Source organism: Hypanus sabinus, chromosome 7, assembly GCF_030144855.1.
Source record: "Hypanus sabinus isolate sHypSab1 chromosome 7, sHypSab1.hap1, whole genome shotgun sequence".
NCBI lineage: Eukaryota > Metazoa > Chordata > Chondrichthyes > Myliobatiformes > Dasyatidae > Hypanus > Hypanus sabinus.
Window position 1 is genome coordinate 102,773,901 of NC_082712.1, and position 26,505 is coordinate 102,800,405.

General features: G+C 44.8%; 1 protein-coding gene across 2 annotated transcripts in view; it reads left to right on the forward strand.

Annotated features, from left to right (window-relative positions):
• Positions 1–25,878, forward strand: part of LOC132397064 (sentrin-specific protease 3-like) — a 65,046-nt gene extending 39,168 nt beyond the window's left edge. Inside the window, exons 9-12 of one of the 2 annotated variants that reach the window (XM_059975322.1) lie at positions 50–133; positions 6,092–6,142; positions 20,333–20,458; positions 24,009–25,878. In XM_059975322.1, coding sequence (XP_059831305.1) covers positions 50–133; positions 6,092–6,142; positions 20,333–20,443 — 246 coding nt within the window. In that variant the 3' untranslated portion in view covers positions 20,444–20,458; positions 24,009–25,878. Of the gene's footprint in view, positions 1–49; positions 134–6,091; positions 6,143–20,332 lie in introns of both variants that reach the window. The other variant, XM_059975321.1, reaches the window with a different exon arrangement.
• The last annotated feature ends 627 nt before the right edge of the window (positions 25,879–26,505 follow it).

Genomic DNA, 26,505 nt, shown 5'->3' on the forward strand with positions numbered 1-26,505 from the left:
AAGGTGTATGAACTGAACCCTGTAGCCTGAAATCTCATCTCCCTTCCAGCACATTGGAAAGTACCTTCAGGCAGAAGCTGCCAAGAAGAACAGACGTGACTTCTACGATGACTGGAAGGGATATTTCAAAATGGTGGGTAGCCTGCAAAATCAGTCATGTATATTGAAAATAACTAACTTGTTGGAAAAGTTAAGCCCGTTATTTGACCGTAACAGCTTCTGATTATTTATAAATTGAGTGCATCCCATTTTTTTTAACCATGGTATTGTAACAAGCTTAGGTTCAGAACTAGAATCAGGTTTATTATTGCTGACATACAGTATGTTGTGAAATGCGTCATTTTGTGGCAGTAGAACAGAGCAGTGCATAAAAATCACTGTTAGTTGCAATAAATCATAAATAAATATTATGAAATAAGAATAATGATGTAGTATTCATGGACCGTGCAGAAATCTGAAGGTGGAGGGGAAGAAGTTGTTCTTAAAATGATGAGTATGGGTCTTCAGATTCCTGTACCACCTCCTGATGGTAGTAGAAGAGGGGGAATGTCCGGGATGGTGAGGGTCCTTAGTATTGGATGCTACCTTCTTGATACACCGCCTTTTAAAGATGTCCTCGATAATGGGTGAGGGTGCCACTTTTTCAAGATGCTGTCAATGATGGCTAGTGTCCATGATGGAGCTGGCTGGGTCTACAACCCTTTGCAGCCTCTTTCCCTGCCCGTTACACAGACCTGGTGTGGGACAGATTGGGCTGCCAAGGGTCAATCTGAACCAACAGACTAAGTGTGGTTTTGGGGTCAGGTTAGAGTCTAGGGACACAGACATGGAGGATTTTGAGGTCAGGTCAGAAACAAGGTAGGAGTACACAGTGAGCCAAAGGCCAGCTAGGACGATTGCTAGTGACCTCCCCCCCAGTTTGGTGAGTACACCCATGTTGGTGTGTCCTAGTATCAGAGGTCCATGCAGGCAGAGGTACAAGGACCAGCGGACCCCCCCCCCCCCACCCCCAGTTTGGTGAGTACACCCATGTTGGTGTGTCCTAGTATCAGAGGTCCATGCAGGCAGAGGTACAAGGACCAGTGGACCCCCCCCCCCCACCCCCAGGTTGGTGAGTACACCCATGTTGGTGTGTCCTAGTATCAGAGGTCCATGCAGGCAGAGGTACAAGGACCAGCGGACCCCCCCCCCCCCACCCCCAGTTTGGTGAGTACACCCATGTTGGTGTGTCCTAGTATCAGAGGTCCATGCAGGCAGAGGTACAAGGACCAGTGGACCCCCCCCCCCACCCCCAGGTTGGTGAGTACACCCATGTTGGTGTGTCCTAGTATCAGAGGTCCATGCAGGCAGAGGTACAAGGACCAGTGGACCCCCCCCCACCCCCAGGTTGGTGAGTACACCCATGATGGTGTGTCCTAGTATCAGAGGTCCATGCAGGCAGAGGTACAAGGACCAGTGGACCCCCCACCCCCACCCCCAGGTTGGCAAGCCCAGACTTCAAGGTCTGGAGTTCCCATCGTTGGGTTGATACCAAAGTTGGCAAAAGAGGCCCAATGGAGAAGCTCTGGATCTGCGAGTCTGTAAGTCTACAGGGGAAGTTGGAGCCCTGATATCTGCGAGTCCGCTGGGGAAAGCAGCCCCAAGCTAAAGACCCTAACAATGTGCCTATTACTAAAACTGCTTTTCTCTTTGGTGGCTGGGGATTCCTGCTTGATTGCATTCATTCACTACAAGGAATGTAGCATCGATGCCTGACGGTCTATAGGGGTGTAACATTCAGAGCATTACCATTTGCACAGGATCAGAAAAGGCTGCAGAGGGTTGTAAACTCAGCCAGATCCATCATAGGCACTAGTCTCCCCACCATCCAGGATATCTTAAAAGCTGATGCCTCAAGAAGGCTGCACCCATCATGAAGGACTTCCCACCGCCCAGGACATGTCCTCCTCATTACTACCAACCGGGAGGGAGCGCTTGGAGGCATACAATCAACATTTTAGGAACAACTTCTTCCCCTCTGTCATCAGATTTCTCAATGGTCCTTGAACACTATCTCACTATTTTTCTCTCATTTTGCATTATTTATTTATTATAAATACTTATTGTGATTTTTGTATATTGCACTGTTACTGCTGCAGAACAACAAATTTCATGACATGTCAATGATATTAAACCTGGTTCTGCAAGTATTTGCCTCTATTGGCTTCCTTAGTTATTTACCAGCCTCTGTATGATTGTCAAAGTGGGGATTTCTGAGTTACCAGTGGGCTTGTTTTTCCACACACCTCTTCTGTCTATCCTTGAGGCTGCTCCATCCTTTCATTGACATAAAGGAAAGCTTGATAATCCAGTTCCTCAGCTGGGGAAGGTTACTTAGCGTCACTTCCCTGTCCTGTGTGGTTCAATGGTTCCATTTAATATCAGAGAATATATACAATACATAACCTTAAATGCTTACTCTCCACAGACATATCAAGCTCACCTTTGTCCCCCTGCACCCACACCTCACTGAGTTCTGCGCCCACCATGAAGCTGAGCTCTTCTTCCACCACCTCTGTCTCTGAGCCCATTTCTTTGGCAAGGATTCTCCATCCTGCACTAATGACACCTTCACCCGTCTTCAACCCTCCTCCTTGTCTTGGACAACCCGTTCTGCTCTTCTGCCTGTTCTGGACCTTTTCATTGCCAACTGCCACCAGGACATCAACCATCTCCACTTCATCACTGCTCTCTCTAATTTCAACTTCACTCCTTCCAAATGCACTGCTCTCCACTCTCTCCGAACCTCAGCATCAAACCCTTAGATAAGGGGCGTGCTGTAGTAGTCTGGCGTACTACTCCTTGCAGAGGCCCAGTGACAACTCTCAGACACCTCAAACAGGATGCCTCAAAGGAGCACCAGGCCATTGTCTCCCACACCATCACAGACTTCATTAGCTCTGGAGATTTCCCATCCACTGCCACCAGCCTCAGAGTTCCCTCACCTCACATCTCTCATTTCTACCTTCTGCCTAAGATCTATGATCCTGCTTGTCCAAGTAGACCTATTTTTGTTGCTTGTCCCTGCCCCACTGAACTGGTATCTGTATACCTCGACTCAGTTTTATTCTCCCCCCCCCCACCCCCCCCAGTTCAGTCCCTTCCTACCTACGTCTGTGATGCCTCACATGGTCTTTTCAAGGATTTCAAGTTCCCTGGCTTCCATCATCTTATTTTCACTATGGATGTCCATTGCCTATACACCTCCATTCTCCACCAGGAAGGCCTCAAAGCTCTCTGTTTCTTTCTGGACATCAGAACTGACCAGTTCCCCTCCACCACCACTCTCCTCCGTCTAGTGAAACTTATCCTCACTCTAAATAATTTCTCCTTTGGTTCCTCCTACTTCTCCTACTTCTTTCAAGCAAAAGGTATAGTAATGGGCAGTCACATGGGTCCCAGCTCTGCCTGCCTGTTTGTCAGCTACGTGAAACAGTCTATGTTCCAAGGCTACACTGGTGACCGTCCCGCATTTTTCCTACACTACATCGATGACTGCTTTGGTGCTGCTTCCTGCATGCATGCAGAGCTCATTGATTTCATCAATTTTGCCTCCAACTTCCACCCATATTCACCTGGTCCATTTCAGAAACTTCAATTTCCTTTCTTGATCTCTCTGCCTCTATCTCTGGAGACAGCCTATCTACTGATGTCTATTATAAACCCACTGACTCTCACAGCTACCTGGACAAGGGTTCCTCTTGTCCTTACCTACCACTCCACCAGCCTCCACGTCCAGCATGTAATTTTCCATAATTTCAGCCATTACCAACGGAGTCCCACCAACAAGCACATTGTTCACCCACCCCTGCACTTTCTAATTTCTGCAGGGATTGCTCCCTATGTGACTCCCTTGTCCATTCATCCCTTCCCACTGATCCTTAATCTGAAACTTATCATTGCAAGTGCCCCACCTGCCCCTACACCTCCTCCCTCACTACCATTCAAATAGTCTTACAAGATGAGGTGACACGTCACCTGTGAGACTTTTGGGGTCATGTACTGAGCTCCCGGTGTGGCCTCCTGTATATTGAGGAGACCCGACGTAGATTGGGAGGACCGGTTCACTGACCACCTACACTTCGTCTGCCAGAAAAACTGTGATCACCCGGTGGCCACCCATTTTAATTCCACTTCCCATTCCCAATCCGACATGCCATTCCATTGTCTCCTTTATTGGCATGATGAGGCCACACTCAGGTTGGAGGAGCAACACCTTATATTCAGTCTGGATAGCCTCCAGCCTGATGGCATTTCTTTCACCATGGCCTTCTGCCCTCTGCTGTCAAATTCCCTCTTCTCCAGCCTTGTATTTCTCAATAATCAACTTCCGAGCTCTTTACTTCACCCTCCCCTCTCCCGGTTTCACTTTTACTTTGTGTTTCTTCCTCCCACCCCCCCACCTCTTAATTCTGATTCCTCATCTTTTTTTCTCCAGTCCTGATGAAGGATCTCAGCCGGAAACTTTGCTGCCTGGCCTGCTGAGTTCCTCCAGCACTTAGAGCGTGTTTCTTGGGTTTCCAGCACCTGCAGATTTTCTCTTGTTTATTCATCCCAACAGTTGGACATGTCACAGGCTCTCTCTCACTGAGAACTTCTGCCACAGCGAGAGGGGAGACAAACAGATCACTGTTTTGATGCGACAGTCTGCAGCATCACTTTGTTTTGAGTTCCTCCGACTTGAGAATCAGCATCAAACTTATGGATAATGAAGTAGGTTTTCAAAGCTTGCAGAGAGATTTAGAAGAGTGGGCTGAACGATGGCAGATGGAGTTTAATGCTGATAAGTGTGAGGTGCTACATTTTGGTAGGAATCCAAATAGGACATACATGGTAAATGGTAGGGCATTGAAGAATGCAGTAGAACAGAGTGATCTAGGAATAATGGTGCATAGTTTCCTGAAGGTGGAATCTCATGTGGATAGGGTGATGAAGAAAGCTTTTGGTATGCTGGCCTTTATAAATAAGAGCATTGAGTATAGGATGTAATGTTAAAATTGTACAAGGCATTGGTAAGGCTGAATTTTGGAGTATTGTGTACAGTTCTGGTCACCAAATTATAGGAAAGATGTCAACAAAATAGAGAGAGTACAGAGAAGATTTACTAGAATGTTACCTGGGTTTCAGCACCTAAGTTACAGGGAAAGATTGAACAAGTTAGGTCTTTATTCTTTGGAGCGTAGAAGGTTGAGGGGGGACTTGATAGAGGTATTTAATATTATGAGGGGGATAGATAGAGTTGACATGGATAGGCTTTTTCCATTGAGAGTAGGGGAGATTCAAACAAGAGGACACGAGTTGACAGTTAGGGGGCAAAAGTTTAAGGGTGACACGAGGGGGAATTTCTTTACTCAGAGAATGGTAGCTGTGTGGAACGAGCTTCCAGTAGAGGCAGGTTTGGTATTGTCATTTAAAGTAAAATTGGATAGGTATAAGGACAGGAAAGGAATGGAGGGTTATGGGCTGAGTGCAAGCCAATGGGACTAGGTGAGAGTAAGCGTTCAGCACAGACTAGAAGGGCCGAGATGGTCTGTTTCCGTGCTGTAATTGTTACATGGTTAAACTCTTTGCTACCATTGAGGTCGCTCAAGTGCAGAGGCCTCTGACAGCCGTACTTGCTATTCCAATGTTCTGATGTCCCGTGGAACATCAAGGCCAAGGGCAGCACCCCAAAGGCACGAGCACGTCTTTGGGTCCAGCCCTGTGGACAACCTGATTCATTGCCAGTGTCACTGAAGTGAGTGAGATCAGACTGTTTAACTCCAAAAACACTGAGCGTCTGGACACTTGACCGGACTCTGTTCTGTAAGATGAGAAACAGAACTGCTGATCTGTACGCTGCAATCTGAAACAGTATAATCTAGACTAAGGTGATGCCATTTTGATTGTGAATTAATTTTATTAATCCATTATGTTTCCATATGTAAGCAGCTGGAATATAAGTAAGTAATTTTATCCTATTTAAGAGTAAAATATCCCTGTTGCATCCCAGGGTTATCTTCCAATTTGACACAACAGCCATAGAACTAACATTAGCCTTTTGTGTTTGCAGAATGTTGCGAGGCAAAACAACGACAGTGATTGCGGAGCCTTTGTGCTGCAGGTACCTGTCAGACTTGGCTATTGAACTGTCACCTACTGCTTTCGGGTGACGGCGTTCCTAATTCCTTCCTCAAAACAATCCCCAATGGCCCAGCTTTGTTATGCTCCCTTTGTTCTGAACTTTATATTTTTATCACCCCCTTCTCTGTTCTCCATCACTGAAATGTGTATGTCATTTCAAATACAATACAGCACAGTACAGGCCCTTCGGCCCACAATGTTGTTCCGACCCTTAAACCCTTTCCCCCATATAACCCTCCACCTTAAATTCCTCAATATACCTGTCTAGTAGTCTCTTAAATTTCACTAGTGTATCTGCCTCCACCACTGACTCAGGCAGTGCATTCACACACCAACCACTCTGAGTAAAAAACCTTCCTCTAATTTCCCCCTTGAACTTTCCTCCCCTTACCTTAAAGCCATGTCCGCTTGTATTGAGTAGTGGTGCCCTGGGGGAAGAGGCGCTGGCTGTCCACTCTATCTATTCCTCTTAATATCTTGTATACCTCTATCATGTCTCCTCTCATCCTCCTCCTCTCCAAAGAGTAAAGCCCTAGCTCCCTTAATCTCTGATCATAATGCATACTCTCTAAACCAGGCAGCATCCTGGTAAATCTCCTCTGTACCCTTTCCAATGCTTCCACATCCTTCCTATAGTGAGGCGACCAGAACTGGACACAGTACTCCAGGTGTGGCCTAACCAGAGTTTTATAGAGCTGCATCATTACCCCGCGACTCTTAAACTCTGTCTCTTGACTTATGAAAGCTAACACTTCATTAGCTTTCTTAACTACCCTATCTACCTGTGAGGCAACTTTCAGGGATCTGTGTACATGTACCTCCAGATCCCTCTGCTCCTCCACACTTCCAAGTATCCTGCCATTTACTTTGTACTCTGCCTTGGAGTTTGTCCTTCCAAAGTGTACCACCTCACACTTCTCTGGGTTGAACTCCATTTGCCAAACTTGATCAAATACCTTGATCAAACTTCTGCAGCCAGTAGTGCATATTGGCACTAATGATGTAGTTGGGAAAGGGGAGGAGGTCCTGAAGAGAGAATTTAAGGAACTAGGCAGAAAGCTGAAAAGCAGGACCTCCTGGTTTAGTAATCTCTGGATTGTTGCCAGTGCCACATCCCAGCGAGAGTAAGAATAGAATGATTTGGCAAATGAATGTTTGCCCGAGGAACTGGAACTGGGCGCAGGGCTTCAGATTTCCGCAGAAGGTTTGACCTGCAGAAAAGGCACAGGCTACACCTGAATATCCTTGCAGGCAGGTTTGCTAGAAGTGTTGGGAAGGAGTTAAAGTAATTTGGCAAGGGGATATGGCTGAGGATGGAGCAGTTGGTAAGCAAGCAAAGGCAGTGTGCGATGAGAGTGTCAGCAAGGACAAGCAGATCATGGGGCCAAATTGCAGTCAGTGGGATGAGGACAAAATCGAAAAGGGTAACCAATACAGGACTGAAGGTGTTATATTTGAATGCACACAGTGTATGGACTAAGGTGGAGGATCTGTAGTGCATTGGAGATTAGCAGCTATAACTGTGGGCACCACTGAATCATGGCTGAAAGAAGATTATAGTTGAGAGCTTAACATACAATGATACATATTGTGTCAAAAACACATGCAGATAAACAAAGGAGATGGCATGGCTCTGTAGGTAAAAAATGAAATCAAATCCTTAGAAAGAGGTGACGTAGAATCTTTGTGGGTAGAGTTAAGAAACTGCGAAGGTGAAGAGACCGTAATGGAGTTATATGCAAGCCTCTGAACAGTAGCCAGGCTTGGGTTACAAAATACAATGGGAGATAGAAAATGCATGTCAAAAGGACAATGTTACAATAGTCATGAGGGATTTCAATATGCATGTAGACTGGGAAAATTAGGTTGGTGCTGATTTTGGATCCCAAGAGGAAGAGTTCATAGAATGTCTATGAGAGTGTTTCTTAGAGCAGCTTGTGGTTTGGCTCACTGGAGGATCAGCTGTTCTGGATGGGGTATTTTGTAATGAACTAGATTTGATTACACAGGTAAGAGAACCCTTACAAGGCAGTGATCATAATATGATAGATTCACTGTCCAGTTTGAGAGGGAGAAGCTATATCTGGATGTATCAGTGGAGTAAAGGGAATTACAGCAGCACGAGAGAGGGACTGGTTGATTGGAAGGGGACACCATCAGAGATGATGGCAGACCAGCAATGGCTGGAGTTTCTGGAAGCAATTCGGAAGGTGCAGGATAGATACAACCCAAAGAAGAAGTAGTATTCTAAAGGCAGTATGACACAACCATGGCTGACAAGGGAAGTGAAAGCCAACATAAAAAGCAAAAGAGAGGGCATATAATAAATCAAAAATTAGTGGAAAGTTAGTGGATTGGGAAGCTTTTAAAAACCAACAGAAGGCAACTAAGAAAGCCATAAGGAAGAATAAGATGAAATATGAAGGTTAGCTAGCCAATAATGTCAAAGAGGATACCAAACTTTTTTTCAGGCATATAAGGAGGAAAAGAGAGGTGAGAGAAGATATCAGACTGCTGGAAAATGACACTGGAGAGGTAGTAATGGGGAACAAAGAAATGGTGGATGAACTGAATAAATATTTTGCATCAGTCTTCACTATAGAACACACTAACAGTATGCTGGAAGTTCAAGAGTGTCAGGGCAAAGTGAGTGCAATTGCAATTGTAAGTTTTCACAAATAAGACGGTGGAGGCATTTATGTTTAGAAAAAACCATAGCAACTCATTTATTGAACACCACAATACTGAATACAAAGTGCAGTAAATCCCTTTGTTTAATTACCTCATCACATCAGACCAGTCTTTCAAAGTGAATCCCAACTCAATGTTGGTGGTTGTGTATTATGAATGTGTCCACACATTTCATTACCTTACACAGCCCCTCCACCCACCAGAATTCACTAAAACCAGTGTTAACACCCAGCTCAGGCCGCATATTCCATGGGTGGAGGAACAGTGGATGCCTCTAGCTCGTCCAGAGGGTTTGTTGACACACTGATGGTCATGTCATGATGGCAGGGGCATGGTAGCAGAATCCTCCAAATTTTGATGGGCTGGTTTAAGGCAATCTACTGAAATATGTTGAAGTTTACCCATCTTATCTATGATAAAAGTCTTCTCTCTCCATTTCTAAATGTGGAACAGGCTGTACACCATCATGGGAGGTAGGAATAGGTACGAAAGGACTGAATTTACTGAAGAGGGTGGAATGCTGTTGAGAGGACAACCAAGTGGCTGTGGTGTCAGGATTAAAATCATATGGCACTCATATGGTTGCTCGTATACCTATTCAGCTATGAACGACTATTCTGAACCCCAGCAGGACCCATGGAGACGATCATGCCAAAACTCATCTGTCAGGGAAGCCCTTAGAGCAACCTTTAAGGAGCAGTGAAACCACTCTCAGAGGCCATGATGTATCGTAGGTCTGATATGAATTGAGGACCGCATTCAGAGGAAATATCAGATGGGGCACCAAACTGAGCAAACCAGGTGCTGATGAATGCCCAGCCCACGTCTGCGGCTATCATCGATGCTAGAGGGTCAATTTCTGGCCACTTCATGGTACTGTCCACCATGGTAAGTAGGTGCCTGAAACCGCGTGAGGAGGAAGAGGACCAACCAGGTCCACATTGATATGGTCAAACTGATGCTCAGGAACCTCAAAAGAAGTCAATGGCACTTGGACATGACGGTTAATTTTTTTCCCTGTGGCTCTCCGCACAGGCTGCAGTCCAATCACTCACGTCTTTTCTGAGGCCATGCCTCACAAATATTAATGCAACCAGTTTTTGAAAAGCAGTATGCCTCTAGGTTGTGGGCTCCATGGGTGAGGACAACCGGTTGAGACATCGCACAGAAGAGAAACCCCAGCTTCCCCAAACTTAATGTCAGCAGAATGCAAGCCCCTGACTGCTGTTCGGTAAACCTGGACCTCTTGGTCAGCTACAATGCCAGCATAGTCAACCCCTGTATGTATGGCCTCAAGGACTGGCTGTGAGAGTCAATCAACTACAGCATTATCTTTCTGTTGTTATGTTGTACATCAGTTGTGAACTCTGATGTGTAGGTGAGTTGGGGTTGCTGTTGGGCAGACCAAGAGTCTGATATTTTGACCATTGTGTGCACGAGGGGCTTGTGGTCTATGAACGCTGTGAAAAGCCGACCCTCTAGAAGAAAACGAAAATGGAGGACAGCCGGATGGAGACCAAGAAACTCACAGTCAAACATGTTGTACTTCCTTGTGGGGGGGGGGGGTGAAATGGAGCTACAGGCTGATGAAGACGGATAGCTGCAACATGCCTCTGACCAAGTTCATGCACAGCACCCACAGCATAGTCTGAGCCGTCAGTAGTAATGGCTGCAGGTGTGTTGGGGAGCGGGTGTGCCAGTAGGGTCACGTTGGAAAGAACTTCTTTAGTTTCATTAACTGCTCTGGTCATGTCCACTGACCAGTCAAACATGTGATTAGGGATGTTGTCTTTAAGCGCACTATACAGGGGAAGCAAAAGTTCAGTAGCTCATGGACAATCATCCATGTTGGCATAAGTACTCGAAATGTGTTTGGATTTGGATGCACTGGCGACAAGTATGTCATCCAAGTAAACAAAAAGAAAAGTCTTTTAATACAGAGTCCATCAGCTACTGGAAAGTGTGCACTGCATTTTTCATCCCAAACGCATGCACAGAAACTGAAAGAGGCCAAATGGGGTTATCACAACCATTTTGGGAATGTCCTCTGAGCACACAAGTATACAGGTGGTAGCCCCTAACTAGATCGACTTTGGAAAAAATTAATTTTCTAACAAAACATGCTGAAAAGTTCTGAATGTGTGGGACCGAGTAACGATCAGGGGTTGTGGCCTCATTAAGGCATTGGTAATCGCCACAAGGGCGGCAACCGCCATTGAATTTAGGGACCATATGAAGGGGTGAAGCCCAGAGACTATTTGACTGGCATATAGTGCCAAGCTTCCATGTTAGTAAACTCAGCCTTCATGGTTGCCAGCTTTGCTGGGTCCATTTGTGTGTGGGCTAGTTATAGAAATAAAACCATAGGATATAGGAGCAGAAGTAGGCCATAGAGTCTGCTCCGCCATTCAATCATGGGCTGATCCAATTCTTCCAATCATTCCCACTCCCCTGCTCTCACCCCATACCCTTTGATGCCCTGGCTAATCAAGAACCTATCTATCTCTGCCTTAAATACATCCAATCACTTGGCTTCCACAGCCACTCGTGGCAACAAATTCCACAGATTTACCACCCTCTGACTAAAGTAATTTCTCCGCGTCTTAGTTCTAAAAGGACATCCTTCAATCCTGTTGTGCCCTCTTATCCTAGAATCCCCTACCATGGGAAGTAACTTTGCCATTTCTAATCTGTTCAGGCCTTTTAACATTCAGAATGTTTCTATGAGATCCTCCCTCATTCTCCTGAACTCCAGGGAGTACAGCCCAAGAGCTGCCAGACGTTCCTCATACAGTAACCCTTTCGTTCCTAGAATCATTCTTGTGAATCTTCTTTGAACCCTTCCAATGTCAGTATATCCTTTCTAAATACGGAGCCCAAAACTGCACACCATACTCCAAATGTGGTCTCATGAGTGCCTTATAGAACCTCAACCTCACAGCCCTGCTCTTATATTCTATACCTCTAGAAATGAATGCCAACATTGCATTCGCCTACTTCACAACTGACTCAACCTGAAGGTTAACCTTTAGGGTATCTTGAATAAGGACTCCCAAGTTCCTTTGCATCTCTGCATTTTGAATTCTTTCTCCATCTAAATAATAGTCCGCTCGTTTATTTCTTCCATCAAAGTACATGATCATACACTTTCCAACATTGTATTTCATTTGCCGCTTCTTTGCCAGTTCCCTTAAACTATCTAACTCTCTCTGCAGACTCTCTGTTTCCTCAACACTACCCGTTCCTCCACCTATCTTTGAATCATAGGCAAATTTAGCCACAAATCCATTAATACCATAGTCCAAATCATTGACATACATTGTAAAAAGCAGCGGTCCCAACACTGACCCCTGTGGAACTCCACTGGTAACCGGCAGCCAGCCAGAATAGGATCCCTTTATTCCCACTCTCTGTTTTCTGCTGATCAGCCAATGCTCCATCCTTGCTAGTAACTTCTCTGTAATTCCATGGGCTCTTATCTTGCTAAGCAGCCTTACGTGTGGCATCCTATTAAAGGCCTTCTGAGAACCCAAGTACACCACATCTACTACATCTCCTTTGTCCACCCTGCTTGTAATTTCCTTAAAGAATTGAGGTAGGTTTGTCAGGCAGGTTTTTCCTTTCAGGAGACCATGCTGGTTTTGGCCTATCTTGTCATGTGCCTACAAGCACTCCATAATCTCAGCTTTAACAATCAGTTCCAACAACTTTCCAACCACTGATGTCAGGCTAAGAGGTCTATAGTTTCCTTTCTGCTCCCTTCTTAAACAGTGGAGTAACATTTGCAATTTTCCAGTCATCCGGTACAATGCCAGAATCTATAGATTCTTGAAAGATTATCATTAATGCCTCCGAAATCTCTCCAGGTACTCCCTTCAGAACCCGAGGGTGCATTCCATCAGGTCCAGGAGATTAATCCACCCTCAGACCATTAAGCATCTTCTCAGTCGTAATTTTCACTGCACTGACTTCACTTCCCTGACACTCTTGAATGTCTGGTATACTGCAGACGTCTTCCACTGTGAAGACTGATGAAAAATTCCTCTGCCATCTCTGCATCTCTCATTACAATATCTCCTCCGTCATTTCGATTTGGTCCTATATCTGCCCTTGATACTCTTTTACCCTTTATATACTTAAAAAAGCTTTTTCTTTGATATTAGTCACCAGCTTCCTCTCATAATTCATCTTTTCCTTCCAAATGACCTTTTTAGTTTCGTTCTGCAAGTTTTTAACAGCTCCCCAATCCTCTACCTTCCCACTAGCTCTGGCTTCCTTGTATGTCCTCTCTTTTGCTTTTACTTTGGCTCTGACTTCGCTTGTCAGCCATGGTAGTGTACTCCTTCTTATTTGGAATATATCTGTCTTGCACTTCCCTCATTTTTTGCAGAAACTCCGGCCGTTGCTGCTCTGATGTCTTTCCTGCAAATGTCCCTTTCTAGTCAACTTCAGCCAGTTCCTCTCTCAGGCCATTGTAATTTCCTTTACAGGTTTCCCCCGCAATTCAAAGATTAGAGCATTCCTGTGAAACCGTTTGTAAGCCGAAATGTCGTAAAGTAGTGGTCACCAACCTTTTTAAGCCCAAGATCCTCTACCTTGGCCTTAGTGAAAGGCGAGATCGACCCCAGATCAATTAGTTACACGCATGCGCACCAGGGCAGAAAAGACCGGAAGTAAAACCCTGCAACCTGGAAGTAGAAATAATGTATAAACACCAGGGGTACCCACCCTTTCTTGCACCACAGACCAGTTTAATATTGTCAATATTCTTGCGGACTGGCCGACGAGGGCGGGGGGGTGTTAAACACCACCAGAATACAGCGATACTCGAAGCAGGTTCATTGTGTCCAGTCTATTCCATAATTTAGTTTTCACGGCTCTTGGCACTTAGCTTCTGTCCCACTTGCTCACATTTTTTCTGTTCACAAAACTCAATGGGTTTGTCCTTAAGCGAGGGTGCTTGGACTCAAGGTGCTGAAGCCATTTTGAGGGCTTCATTGCCTCATAAGACAGACTCCAGGCCCGAACTCCAGCCTCCCGTCTGCCTACCGCTAGATGCCTTGGCCAGGTGCAGCTGGTCATGAGTGGGGTGAGAGGACAAGGTCAGGGCCAAGGTCCCCATGCTGGGGCCACGGCAGTTACAGTCGAGAGAGAGTGACCGACCGAGCGAGGAGTGCAACAGGGCGCGCACCCGCTCCCCTTGTAGGATCTATCGGCTGAGAAAAGATTGTTTCAGTAGAATGCAGCGAGGTAACTTCTCTGCTACTTATGAAATCCTGAGCCCGTCTGCGAATATTTTAGCACCGGGTTCCCTACGAACATTCGGTGTGCTAAACAGGTTCAGAGGTGGCGCCCACTTGTCCGCACTCCAGGCAGTTCTCGCTGGCGGCACGAGGGTGTCACTGTGTTTACGTGACTGATGACCTCGTGTGGGTTCAAGTTCAACAGTGGGCGTGACAGGGAATGAGGAAAGGTGCAGCTGACTCATATTGTTTCCTCAATATGGTGGTTGGGGTCTACTGAATTACACTGTGTAGTGCAGGGGAGTTATATGCACGTGCACTGTGCAGAAAGAACAGAACTAAAACCCTGCAACCCGGAAACAATCTCTCAACATTATTTATGTATTTATTTTTCATTTTTTTTCGGGATCTACTGGGAAAGTCTCAAAGATCGACCAGTCGACCACTATCATAAAGCAAAGAAGCAATTAACGTTAATTTATATGGGAAAAATTTTTGAGAGTTCCCAGACCCAAAAAATAACCTACCAGATCAAACCAAATAACACATAAAACCTAAAATAACACTAACATGATGGTAAAAGCAGGAATGATATGATATGATAAATATACAGCCTATATAAAGTAGAAATATTGTATGTACGGTGTAGTTTCACTTATCAGATCGGGAAGACAGTGAGCCAAAATCGATTTGGAGAAAAGAATCGGCATGCATACGCCTACGCACATACACAGATACGTATGTACATGCACACGCATGCGCACACAAATGCCCACACAAGGCTTCACCCCGTCATGGTAGTCTTTCTTGGAGTAAACACACGTATAAAGCGGGCGACTTTTTTCGTAAAAGCGAAAATCTTCTTTGGTTAGCGAAAACAGGTACTGATGTAGGTCTTTCGTAACAGCGAGCTGTCGTAAAGCGAACGTTCGACAAACGGGGGCCACCTGTATTCCACTGAAATACTGACACATTGGATTTTATTTTTTTCTCTCTCAAATGTCAATGTGAACTCGATTATATTGTGATCACTGTTCCCTAAGGGTTCCTTAACTTTAAACTCTCTTATCACCTCCGGATCATTGCACAATACCCAATCCAGCACGGCTGATCCCTCAGTGTGCTCAATAACAAGCTGTTCGAAAAAACCATCCCTTAGACATTCTACAAATTTGGAATGAAAATAAGTGCTGAGAAAACCAAGCTCATGGCAAATGCCTATGGTGCCATCACAACAGACATCTCAGTCCATGGTCAGAAACTTGAGAAAGTGCAGCAGTTCAAATACCTGGGGCAATCATCAGTGATGAAGGATCAAGACCAGAAGTCCTGGCAAAAACCACACAGACAATGACTACACTATCCAAACTGGAGACAATATGGAGGGACAGCAACATCACCATGAAGTACAAGATCAGACTCCTGCGTGCATTGGTATTCTCCATCTTCCTGTACGCGTGCGAGACATGGACTCTCACAGCAGAGCTACAGAGGAAGATACAGGCTTTGGAAATGAGATGCTATCGTAACATCTTGGGCATCTCATACTTGACCACGTCACAAATGAGTAAATCTGCAAGACCATCCAGCACCACATTGGCCCTCATGAAGACCTCACAACAGTGAAGGAAAGAAAGCTGAGATGGTACGGCCACGTAACAAGATCCAGTGGTCTTGCAAAGACCGTTCTACAAGGAACTGTGGAGGGGAAAAGGAGAGGCAGACAGAGGAAAAGATGGACGGACAACATTAAAGAATGGACAGGGAAAACATTTGCAGTGACCCAGGCTCTGGCACACAGCCATGACAGATGGAACAGACCGGTGCAAAGCTTGTCATGACGGTGCCCTGACGACTCCACCAGGAGTTAAGGGCACAAGGAGAAAAGAAGAAATTCTCTCACTTGTGGTCCAGTACTGACCCGGTTTTCCCAATCCACTTTCATGTTAAAATCCCCAACAATTATCTGACATTTTCTGACATGCCTTTTCTATCTTCTGCTCTAATTTGTAATCCACATCCCAGCTGCTGTTCATAGGCCACTATACAACTGCCATTAGGGTCCTTTTACCCTTGCCATTTCTTAACTCAACCTGTAGAGACTCTACACCTTCCAATCCTATGTCATCCCTTTCCAATGATTTAATATTATTTCTTATATATAGAGCCACACCACCCCCTCTGCCTAATAACCTATCTTTCCAATATACTGTATATCCTTGGACATTCAGCTCCCAACAGCAGCCATCCTTTAGATAAGTTTCAGAGATGGCCACAACTTCATGCTTGCCAATCTGTAGCTGAATTTCAAGATCGTCCATTTTAGTCCTTATGCTGTGTGCATTCAAATATAACACTTCCAGTCCAGTATTTGTTGCTTTCTGTTTTTACTGCACCACGCCTGTATTGTCCTGTAACTCATGTCACTGGCTTTGATTAAACCTCATCTCCTTCCTGTTCTTTCTATAATATCTTTTGCACGCTATCTTTGATTTATTTCTGTTTTCCCCTTCCTCAGCCCTATCACCCCGGTTCCCATTCCCTGCCCAAATTAGCTTAAACCCTTCCTAACAGGCCGGCTGGTGGCGCAGTGGCATCAGTGCTGGACTTCAGGGCAAGAGGTCTCGAGTTCAAATCCAGCTGGCTACCATTAAGAGCTGGTGATCTCTTTAAAAAAACCTCACCCGGCAGAAGGCAGTGGCAAACCACTGCTATAACTTGCCTAGTATGCGATTTCCCAATACGTCACAGCAGTGTGGAAGGAAATCGTCCGCTACCTGGAAATAATTCCAGATGCGACATACTTTTTTTTAACAGCTCTATTAAATGTGCCAGCTAGGATATTGGACCCCTTTGGATTCAGGTGTAACCCATCCTTTTTGTACAGGCCGTACTTCCCCCAGAAGAGGCCCCAGTGATCCAGGAATCTGAATCCCTGCCCCCTACACCAGTCTCTCAGCCCCGCATTAATACACCTGATCATGTTATTCTTGCACTCGCTAGCACGTGGCACAGGCAGCAATCCTGAGATCACTACCCTAAATCTAGTGCTTGAGCCTATGATTTGTGACTGTCTTGGAAAATGTTGGCTTGGTGAGGTTTTGGAATTCACCCAGCAGTCAAGTAAACTCACATGGTACATTCACTTGACTGAGTCATTGTGGAGAACCTACTGGGGGTGCAGGGTAATGGCCTTGACATCCACAAGATAATAATTCGTAAGATCAACTAATAGTCTTAGAACACACAGGAAATCTGCACTGAGCAGAGGTCTAGTCACTTCAGCCAGGACAAAGTCCATGTGTAACATCGCCCACAGAACTAGAGTGTCACCCATCGTATCCTGTAGGTCTAGATCCTGCTGCCTCCAGCGAGGTTTCGTCACTCTTTATCTTCTGAGCAATAGGTGATACTGGCAGCACACTCACTTGAGCACCCGTGTCACACAGGAAGCATCACCCTGATGGGGTGTCAGTAATGAACAGTAGACGACCCTGGCAGATGGAACCCACGGTGTTCACAGACCTTTGATATCCCGATGCACTGGCACTGTCAAAGCTGCAAGGCAGTCGGCATTTCCTCACATTCATACCAAAGCAGACCTGGCGTTGTCCGTTTCACAGCCGCAGACATCCTTATGTTGAGGGACCTTGCTGACCAGACTTATTGATGTAAAGGAGGAGGAATGATTCACTGCTGCCTGGTTGAGTGTAGACTATCAGCCATTTTAGCAAACTCCCAATAGTCCTTCACGGGTACATTAGCAAGAGCTATGTGAACTTGATCAGGCATTTGCTACACAAAAGTTCTTTAAAAAATAAACAAGGATGGTAATTTCCCAGGGGAGACAGCATGTGGTCCATTAGCTCTGATGGATTAGCATCACTGAGGCTGGCCAAGAACAGCAACTCTTTGGTGCACTGGGGCTCCAATAGTCCACAAGTCTGTCAAAGGCGAATTTTCAGCCATTAGTATTTATCGTGTTCAGGCGGGTGTTATAGTAGACTCACCACCTTCGTAGCTGTAGAGTTGCTCAACAACGCTACCATGTGGCGGTGTCACTGGTGATTTCTCGCAGTGCAAATTGGGCCCTAGGTTGTACAAACCAAGCGACAGCATTTTGCTCCCAAATCTCTGGCTATTTCAAAGCGATTGTGCTGGCTGACATGTTCAATAACTCTGGAATCTTCCTAGAGCATTAGGGTCACCAATATAGGTTTTCACAAATAAGGAGGCTTTTATGTTTAGAAAAAACATAGCAACTCATTTATTGAACACCAATACTGAATACAAAACGTGGTGAAACTCTTTATGAAAGTAATTTCCTCATCACGTCAGACCAGCTGCTTAAAACGAACCCCAACTCAGTGTTGGTAGTTGTGAATTATGTACATTTCCACCAATTACATTACCTACACTATTACTAGGGAGAAGGTGCTTAGGAAACTGAAGGTAGATAAGTCACCCGGACCAGATGGACTACACCTCAGGGTTGTGAAAGAGGTAGCTGAAGAGATTGTGAAGGCATTAGATTGCAAATGTCGCTCCACACTTCAAAGAGGGAGGGAGGCAAAAAAAAAGGATATAATAGGCCAATTAGCCTGACTTTAGTTGTTGGGAATATAGTTTGAGTCAATTGTTAACAATAAGGTTTCGGGCACTTGGGGGCATATGATAAAACAGGCCAAAGTCAGCATGGTTTCCTTAAGGGAAAATCTTGCCTGAAAATCTGTTTGAATTCTTTGAGGAAATAACAGGTCAGATTGACAAAGGAAAATCAATGGATGGCATTTACTTGTATTTTCAGAAGGACTTTGACAAGATGTCATGTCCAATTATTAACCTTAAATACACCCAACAACCTGGCCTCCACAGTTGCACATGGCAACAAATTCACCACCTTTCTCTGCATCTCTGTTTTGAATGAATGCCTCTCTATCCTGAGGCTGTGCTCGCTTTTTCTAGAGTAACCCACTATGGGAAACATCCTTTCCACATCTACTCTGTCCAGGCCATGCATTGGGTTGATTGGCAGGAGTCAAAGGGAGCCTTTTCTGATTGACTGTTGGTGACTAGTGGTGTTCCACTGGGGGGCTGGTATTGGGGTCGCTGTGTAAAAGAAGCGGTGCCGGTTTGCAGACACCTAACAAAGGTAGGTGTAAGGGCAGGTAGTGTTGAGGAAGCGGTGAGCTGCAGAAGGAGATAGACAAATTAGGAGCATGGGCAAAGAAGTGACAGATGGAATACAGTATTGGTAATGTATGATCATGTACTTTGGTAGAAGGAAAAAAGGTGTATACTTTTTTCTGAATGGAGAGAAAACTCAAAAGTCCGTTAGTAAGAGATTTGTTATTTTAAGGCAGAGGCTGATAGACTTTTGATTCATCAGGGTGTGAAAAATTGCAGGGGGAAGGCAAGGGGATGGAGTTGAGAGGGAAATGGATCAGTCATGATGAAATGGCAGAGCAGACTCAATGGGCCGAATGGCCTAAATTTGCTCCTGTGTCATGGTGTTATGATCTTATAACCTACTCCATGATCAATCTAACTCTTTCTTCCCACATAGCCCTCAATTTTCTTGCCATCCATGTGCCTGAGAGTCTTTGAAATGTCCCTAATGTAATCACTTCAGATTCATTTATTTATGATATGAACATCAAAACACAGTGAAAATGATTCTCTACCCTCTGTCCCCAAAACCATCTCTGTGAACCTAAAAAACAACCTAGTCTGAACCATGATTTTGATGGTGAATGGAAATCTCTCCCCCACCCTGACACCCACTGCTCTCTGATATCCCTCTTCAGTCATCTTAAAAATTATGCCTACAGGTGAGGAGGGAGTGATGGACAGATGGGGGAAGGAAGAGTGGCTGAAGGTGATTGGACAGGAAGGTAGAGCATCGAATTAAGATCGGGAGGGCAAAAGGCAATGGCAGGAGTGGAGTGTGGGGTGAAGGTAGGGAGGGCTGAGGGGAATGGTGGGAAGTGGAGTGTGGAGTTAAGGTGTGGAGGGCAGAGGGGAAAATGTGGGTGATGGGCAGATGGGAAGGGTGGAGTTGGGGAAAGGAACCAGGTGACAAGAGCTGGGCAGGATGGTGAAATACGTGAATCAGTAGGATAGAGAATTGGAACAGAGATGAAGTAGGTCACCAGAAGTTGGAGTGTGTGACAGTGAAGAGATTTCAAACACTCGGGTTAAGCCAGGGCTAATATGAGTGCTTTGTGCTGTTTCAGTTCTGTAAATGCCTGGCTCTGGGACAACCGTTCAGCTTCACCCAGCAGGACATGCCCAAGCTACGACGACAGATCTACAAGGAACTGTGCAACTGCAAGCTGGCCATGTGAAGAGCCCACACCCGGGTATGGCCAAGGCAAGCCTAGTGCTGGGCCATCAACCAACCAGATGCATCCTGTAGTGGACATTACACAGATAATGCGAGATAAGAGGCTTGATTAAATAATCCTGGTCTTCAAATGTGTTGAAACATGAAACTGTTCTTCTCCTTTTTTAAAAAGAAAACTTTTTTTTCTATGCCATATTTTTTCAGTTATTTAAGTGTTATTCAATTTTTGAGATTCTGGTTTGTTGTGTTGTATTACCACATCAGGATTACGGGACAAAATCAAAGCAGCAGTGGCTAGACGTGAACATGTTGGCTGGTCAGCATTGTTAAAACTGTCCTCTTGAGCAGGGAGGAAGTGATCTGGCCCAGAGGCCTGTTTCCTTTGGGATGTGGCTGCATTGGCGTGGAGTGGATGTGATGCTGGCCACCCTGTAACTTTATCCTGCCACTGATAAATATGCTGCTTACCTGCAGTGGGCTTGGGGAAGTGGGGGGAGGGGTGAAAAAGTTCACTTGGTTACTTCAGGTTTACACGAAGAAAATTACATTCAGTGACCTCGGGGTTAATGTGATTGTGGTGGTTACTCACTTTCTAAGTCCACCAGATTCACTGAAGGCATTGTTTGGTATTCTATTTTCTGTTTATGTATATTTTTTTACAAGCTCGGACTTGATACGTGACCAAAATGTTTTGAGGGGAGAAAAGAAAGCATGTTGCCACAACTCGGAGTACCTCATAGAGAGGGCGCATTATCCCAGCGCTAGTGTGAAAACCCAATCAGTTCATTTGTGACCCTCCTCTCTTTGTCGGAGGTCCTGCTGTTCACTGGTAGCATATGAGTGAGCATTTCTCTCAGGAAAGGAGGGAGGAGGTGATGGGTAACTGGTTCTGGTTTCAGTGAAGTACTTTTCCTCAAGAACTTCCGTATAAATGATATGAACTGGATTACCTTCTGACTGTTTTCTTAGTTTATACTCATCAGTAGGTACTATGGGTTTAGGGATTTTATTTCTCTCTTTTATTTAAAGTTCCTATTGGGAATTCAAGATTGATCCATGGCATTTGGGCTGCGTTTTGAGTAGTCCCTGTTACACTAATTGATGTTTTTGTGTACGAATACAGGTAGCTGGAAACTCTTTGAGATAACTTCTTTAAGCTGTGGTATGAAATGTATTTGACTGGTGCCATCCCTTGTTAATCCAAGCAGCTGCCTTGCAAGTTAGACTTGAGTTCACTTGTGCCGTTCATCTGAGACTTACAAAGATGGTACTGCACACAGGCTGCTTTGCCCATCCTTTTGACCGCTCCAATTCAAATGCAGCTCAGTCTGAGACCACGTGGACTCTTCTTTCACCTGCCCGTTGGATAAAGTTGAGCAAGGCTGAGAACGATAAGCCTGGCTTTGTACCATAACTTTCTATTAGGACGAACTGGGGCAGAGTTGATGTCAGTTCATGGTGTACCTGATATTGGCATTGGAGACCCTTACTCCCCTGTACGGTGTGTTCCTTTATCAGTTACAGAAGCTGTGTCAGTTTCTTTTGGAGGATATTTGCTGTCCAGCTGAAGTTCTGTACTTGCACTCTCTGGTTCCTTCTCTCGTGGACAAGAGTTGATAGCTGTAGAATTCCGAACTGAAAAGTTTCTATTGCTTAAGTTGCCCCATAGTGGAGAGGGATTTATTGTATCCTAATTATGCCAAGATTTCCTGAGACGCATACCATTCAATGAATTTTCTGCAGCGACCTATTAGTAAAACAGTTCCTGCCCTGATAGAGGAAGAATCCACTGGTAATCACTGAGCACTTTTAGGCTTGCTCTGAGCGAGATGTAATTCTACTCCGTTTTGAAACTCAAATGGTCAGCAACCTGACCTCCTGAGAAGCTTGAGTGTTTCTGGAACACTCCAGAAGGAATGGTCATACTGTGAGCTGAGGCAAGGGGGCACAGGGAGATTGGTGTAAACTTGGACATCTATGGAAAGGGCAGGAGTTCTGCCTCCTTAGATGTGTGTAACTTTAGGGCTGAAACCACTATGATTGAGTTGTTTAGCTTTTATCATCCCAGAACAAGCAAATCAATGGCAAAGCAGAGCAGGGAATTTGACCTAAAGCTGCCTTTATCACTCCTCCTCCCTGTCCTATGCCTTGGGGACAGATGGAATGTGTGTAGTGTCTCAGAATTCTTACCAAGTTTGCTGATTGTTGTATTTTGGACCAGGCTTATGTGGGCAAAGCAGAATCCATGACATGAAATGGTGCAGTTTGTGATCAGTCCTTTTGCTAGTTCACATGCTCCCTCCTAGCATTTTGACGACTTTCCCTCCAACCTCTCCACTGAGACCCAGAGCTGTGAGATGTTACCATGGACCGTATTGCTGGTGACCTTCACAATGATGCTTCACGTTGAGCTGCTGTGCAGCAGTGAGCTACTTTTGAACTTGTATATTCAGTCAGAGCAGCAGATACTTGTAAAGGAACAAGCTGGTTCCAAAATGTTAAATTCAAATTCGTAAACTAAACTATGATAAATTTGCTCATGCAGTACAATTGTATGACTCCTCCAGCTGTGTTTTGACTAAGTTAAAGCCGTTTGTTCATGACTTATATCTGTAGCCCACAAGCATTGAAGTTCAAATGAATTGAGACCAGATCTGTAGGGTGTGGTGCAGCTAAGATTAATGTGTTGGTAGAAGTGGACAAAGATAATTGTGTTGGTATAAGTCCTATAACCTGCATTGTCTCATTTCCCAGATCTCAGTCTGAAAAAGGCCAGAAATGTTGCAGGCTTCTTGGGGAGCCTACTATCTCTATGCGTCTGTGAAAGTGGCTTGGCCTCTCAAGAGCTGCAAGATTGAACAAGATTCTGCAGCTAATCTGGTCTCCGCTCATTTCTGTCCGTTGGGGGTGGGTTGCTTGATTGTTGTGCTGTTCATTAAGGAGGGGCCAGTCACCTGCCTACCATATGTTGGCACTGTGGTGCTTACCAGGGGTCAGTCTGTGTACTCTTTGAGGTTGGAGCACTCCAGTGGTCACATGCTGTCCCCAGACACTGAATGTACAACCTTTGAAGGTATGTTTCCTTGTGAAAACTTTGTTTTGAGGTGCCCAGAAGTTTACCAAATGTTTGAAACTCAGCTCATCGCCCAAAGCTGGGATTACATTTTCCTTCTACACTAAGTTGCCTGAGAGGTTCTGACTTGTGGCTTTGCTCGGTGGCTGCCGATGTGTTCTGGATTATTGTGCCTTTTTTATGATTAGGACCAATTAACAGCAGTCAGTGTGGTCTCTTCCAATAGTTCTTAAAGTCCCTTTTGAAACCTGCTTCCACTGTACTTCCTGGCAGCATTTTCCTGATTGGAAATCACTGTGTCAATACATTGGTCTTTTTCATTTTATGTATTCCATCCTTATCCATTGATAAATGATTCGACTGCCACTGGGAGCAGTTCCTTCTCTTCGTGAAAGCCTGTGTCATTTTCAATTTCTTTAGTAAGTCTCCTCTTAACCTTTGGAGCAACCCCAGCTTCTCAGTCTGACACTCCATCATTCTACTTTTCTTTCAGTGGTCGACTTTTGGAGATACCACGTCCTCCTAATATGGTGAGAGTGGAAGGTGGAAGATTGGCTTCAAGAGAAATTGCAACCTGGGAAGACCCATCTTTCATTTCTGATGTGGAAGCACTGTTTTTGATTAGAAATTCCCTTCATTGAAAATAACCGTTTATTGAAGGCTTTAGATCTTGTTTGCAAAAGGCACTCAGCTGATAACTAAACTATCAAACCTCCATTTGTATTATATTGGATTTTATAAGCTATGGGTCAAGTCATTCCGTGAGTCCATCCTCTTTTCTCAAGGTTCAAGCATCCCCCTCTTAAGTACTATCCAGTGGCCATGCCAATACTCTGTTCCTTTAGAAAGGTAGGGAGAAGGGGCTTGTGAAGTGGTTGTGGCCAAAATCAGTGATGTATTGATGGTGTAGGCACGGCAATTATTCCTTGCATGTTGCTGAGCCGTCGTGCTAAATGGTGGAGAGAAGAGAGAGGGAAGATGTTTAGATTTTGGTCACCTCTTTTTCCATCAGCTCAGCACTCCCACATTGCAACTACAAGTCTGTGTGCTCTCTCTGTTGCTCATAGCTGGCCTTGCTGATTTGACTCCACCACTGTCCATGCTAGTGGGAAGTTGCGAAATGAGAATATGGCAACTTTACCAAGAGAAAATGATATGCAGATAGGAGCGGCAGCCTAGCATATGTGCAGTTAGCATGTAAGCTGTACCCTGACTAGCCCCTGATGGTAGGTTGCTGTGTGTTGAACTTTCTGTGTCAACTGTAGGTGGTGAATAGCAGAACCTAGCTATCCCCTCCATTCTGAACCCCACATCGATACCAACTTCCCCTAGCCTCTCCTACATCTGTGCACACGTGAATATCAGTTCCATTTCATGCTCTTTGGCCACTGATTGGTTGTAGGCAGTGTGGATTTTTTTCAGGATATTTGGCTGGGTGGTCGGGAGGGGGTATGGGTAGTGTGTTACACTTGAGTCCATATGATATAATGCAGACATGAAGGTTATTTGTGTTTTATACTCGTGTGCCCATATTCAACGTGTATGGATATCACTGTTGTACCGAATCCAATTTCCTATACCTTATATTGACACAATAAAGATCTGAGTCTTGAGCATATAAAAGGAAACATGAATGGTGTTTCTCATGTAAGGTCTATTAACTGAGCACCTCAATCATAGGGGGCTTGAAATTCTGATAAAGGGAACGAGCCTTTCTCCTTCCATCCAAAAGGTATACTGTGGATTCTGGTTAACTGAACTGTTGGTTAATCAGGATAGCTGCTTATTTAGAACAACTCTCAAAGAACAAAAACTAATGGGGAAAATTGCCGGGATTCCCTTTGCATATTTGCAGCACGATGCTGCTTAATTGGGGCAGGCAACTGTTGCTAAACGGTTTCTAACTAGTGTCAGTCACCTGCACTTGTGTGGCCATTAGACACTACACCATGCTACGAGCAAAATAGCAAGAGTTGCGTGTGGTTCTCTTTAAAACACAGTGACTTTTATCACTGGTAGTTGGCAAGAAATAAGCAATAAGAGAAATCAGAACTGTTTTGCTCACTGCGATTTCAAGCATTCAAGCTCGGAGACGCCAGAAACTACTTCAACAAGTTACTACAAACATTTTGAAGCTATCGACAATCATCGTGAATTTTACAATGAAAATGAAGACTTGTCGACAGCATGGTATAAATCCAGTCCATTACCTACCCTAGGTGTCTGTGCTGATTTTGTTCATTTCCAGACAAAAGAACGTGACATAAATGAACTCAATAAGTTTTTATAGTACTCTAGTAGTATTTGTAGTGTTCTAATATGTTCTGTATTTCATTTAAATACATAAACTGTTACTCAATTTGTCTTTTTTATATCTTTTTAACTTATTTTCATGACGTTTCAACTAGTTGAGCAGCCGCCTCATTGGCCCAAAATATACTGGTCCTGATGTATCCCAGTTAACCGGAATCCACTGTACGTGTTTCCAAGATGTCTTTTGCCTAAATTTTTCTTTCCCCAATGCAAAAAGCATTAAATCCCAGCTGTGATGGGAATGTCGGTACACAGTGTTGAGCACCTTGCCAACCTGGCTGTGTATCCTGGACGTCACAGTCAAACAGCCACTCTCCCCATGCCACCTCAGTTTGTGAAGGAATCACCCTGAGCAGTCCAGCTGATATTAGAGTCATAGAGTACTACTGCACACAAACAGGCCCTTCAGCCCATCTAGTCCATGCAGAACTATTCGCATAAACATTAATGAGTGATTAGCTCTATTTGTCAGATTTTCATCAAAACATATGGTGAAATGCAACCAGCACAATCTGAGGGCAGCCCGTGACTATCACCATTTTTCCACAGGTAACATAGCATACCCACAACTTACTAACCTTAACCTGTAAACTTTTGGAATGTGGGAGAAACTCATGTGGTCAAGGGGAGAGCGTACAAAGCAGACAGTAGTTGGAATTGACTCCTGTTCTTCAAAA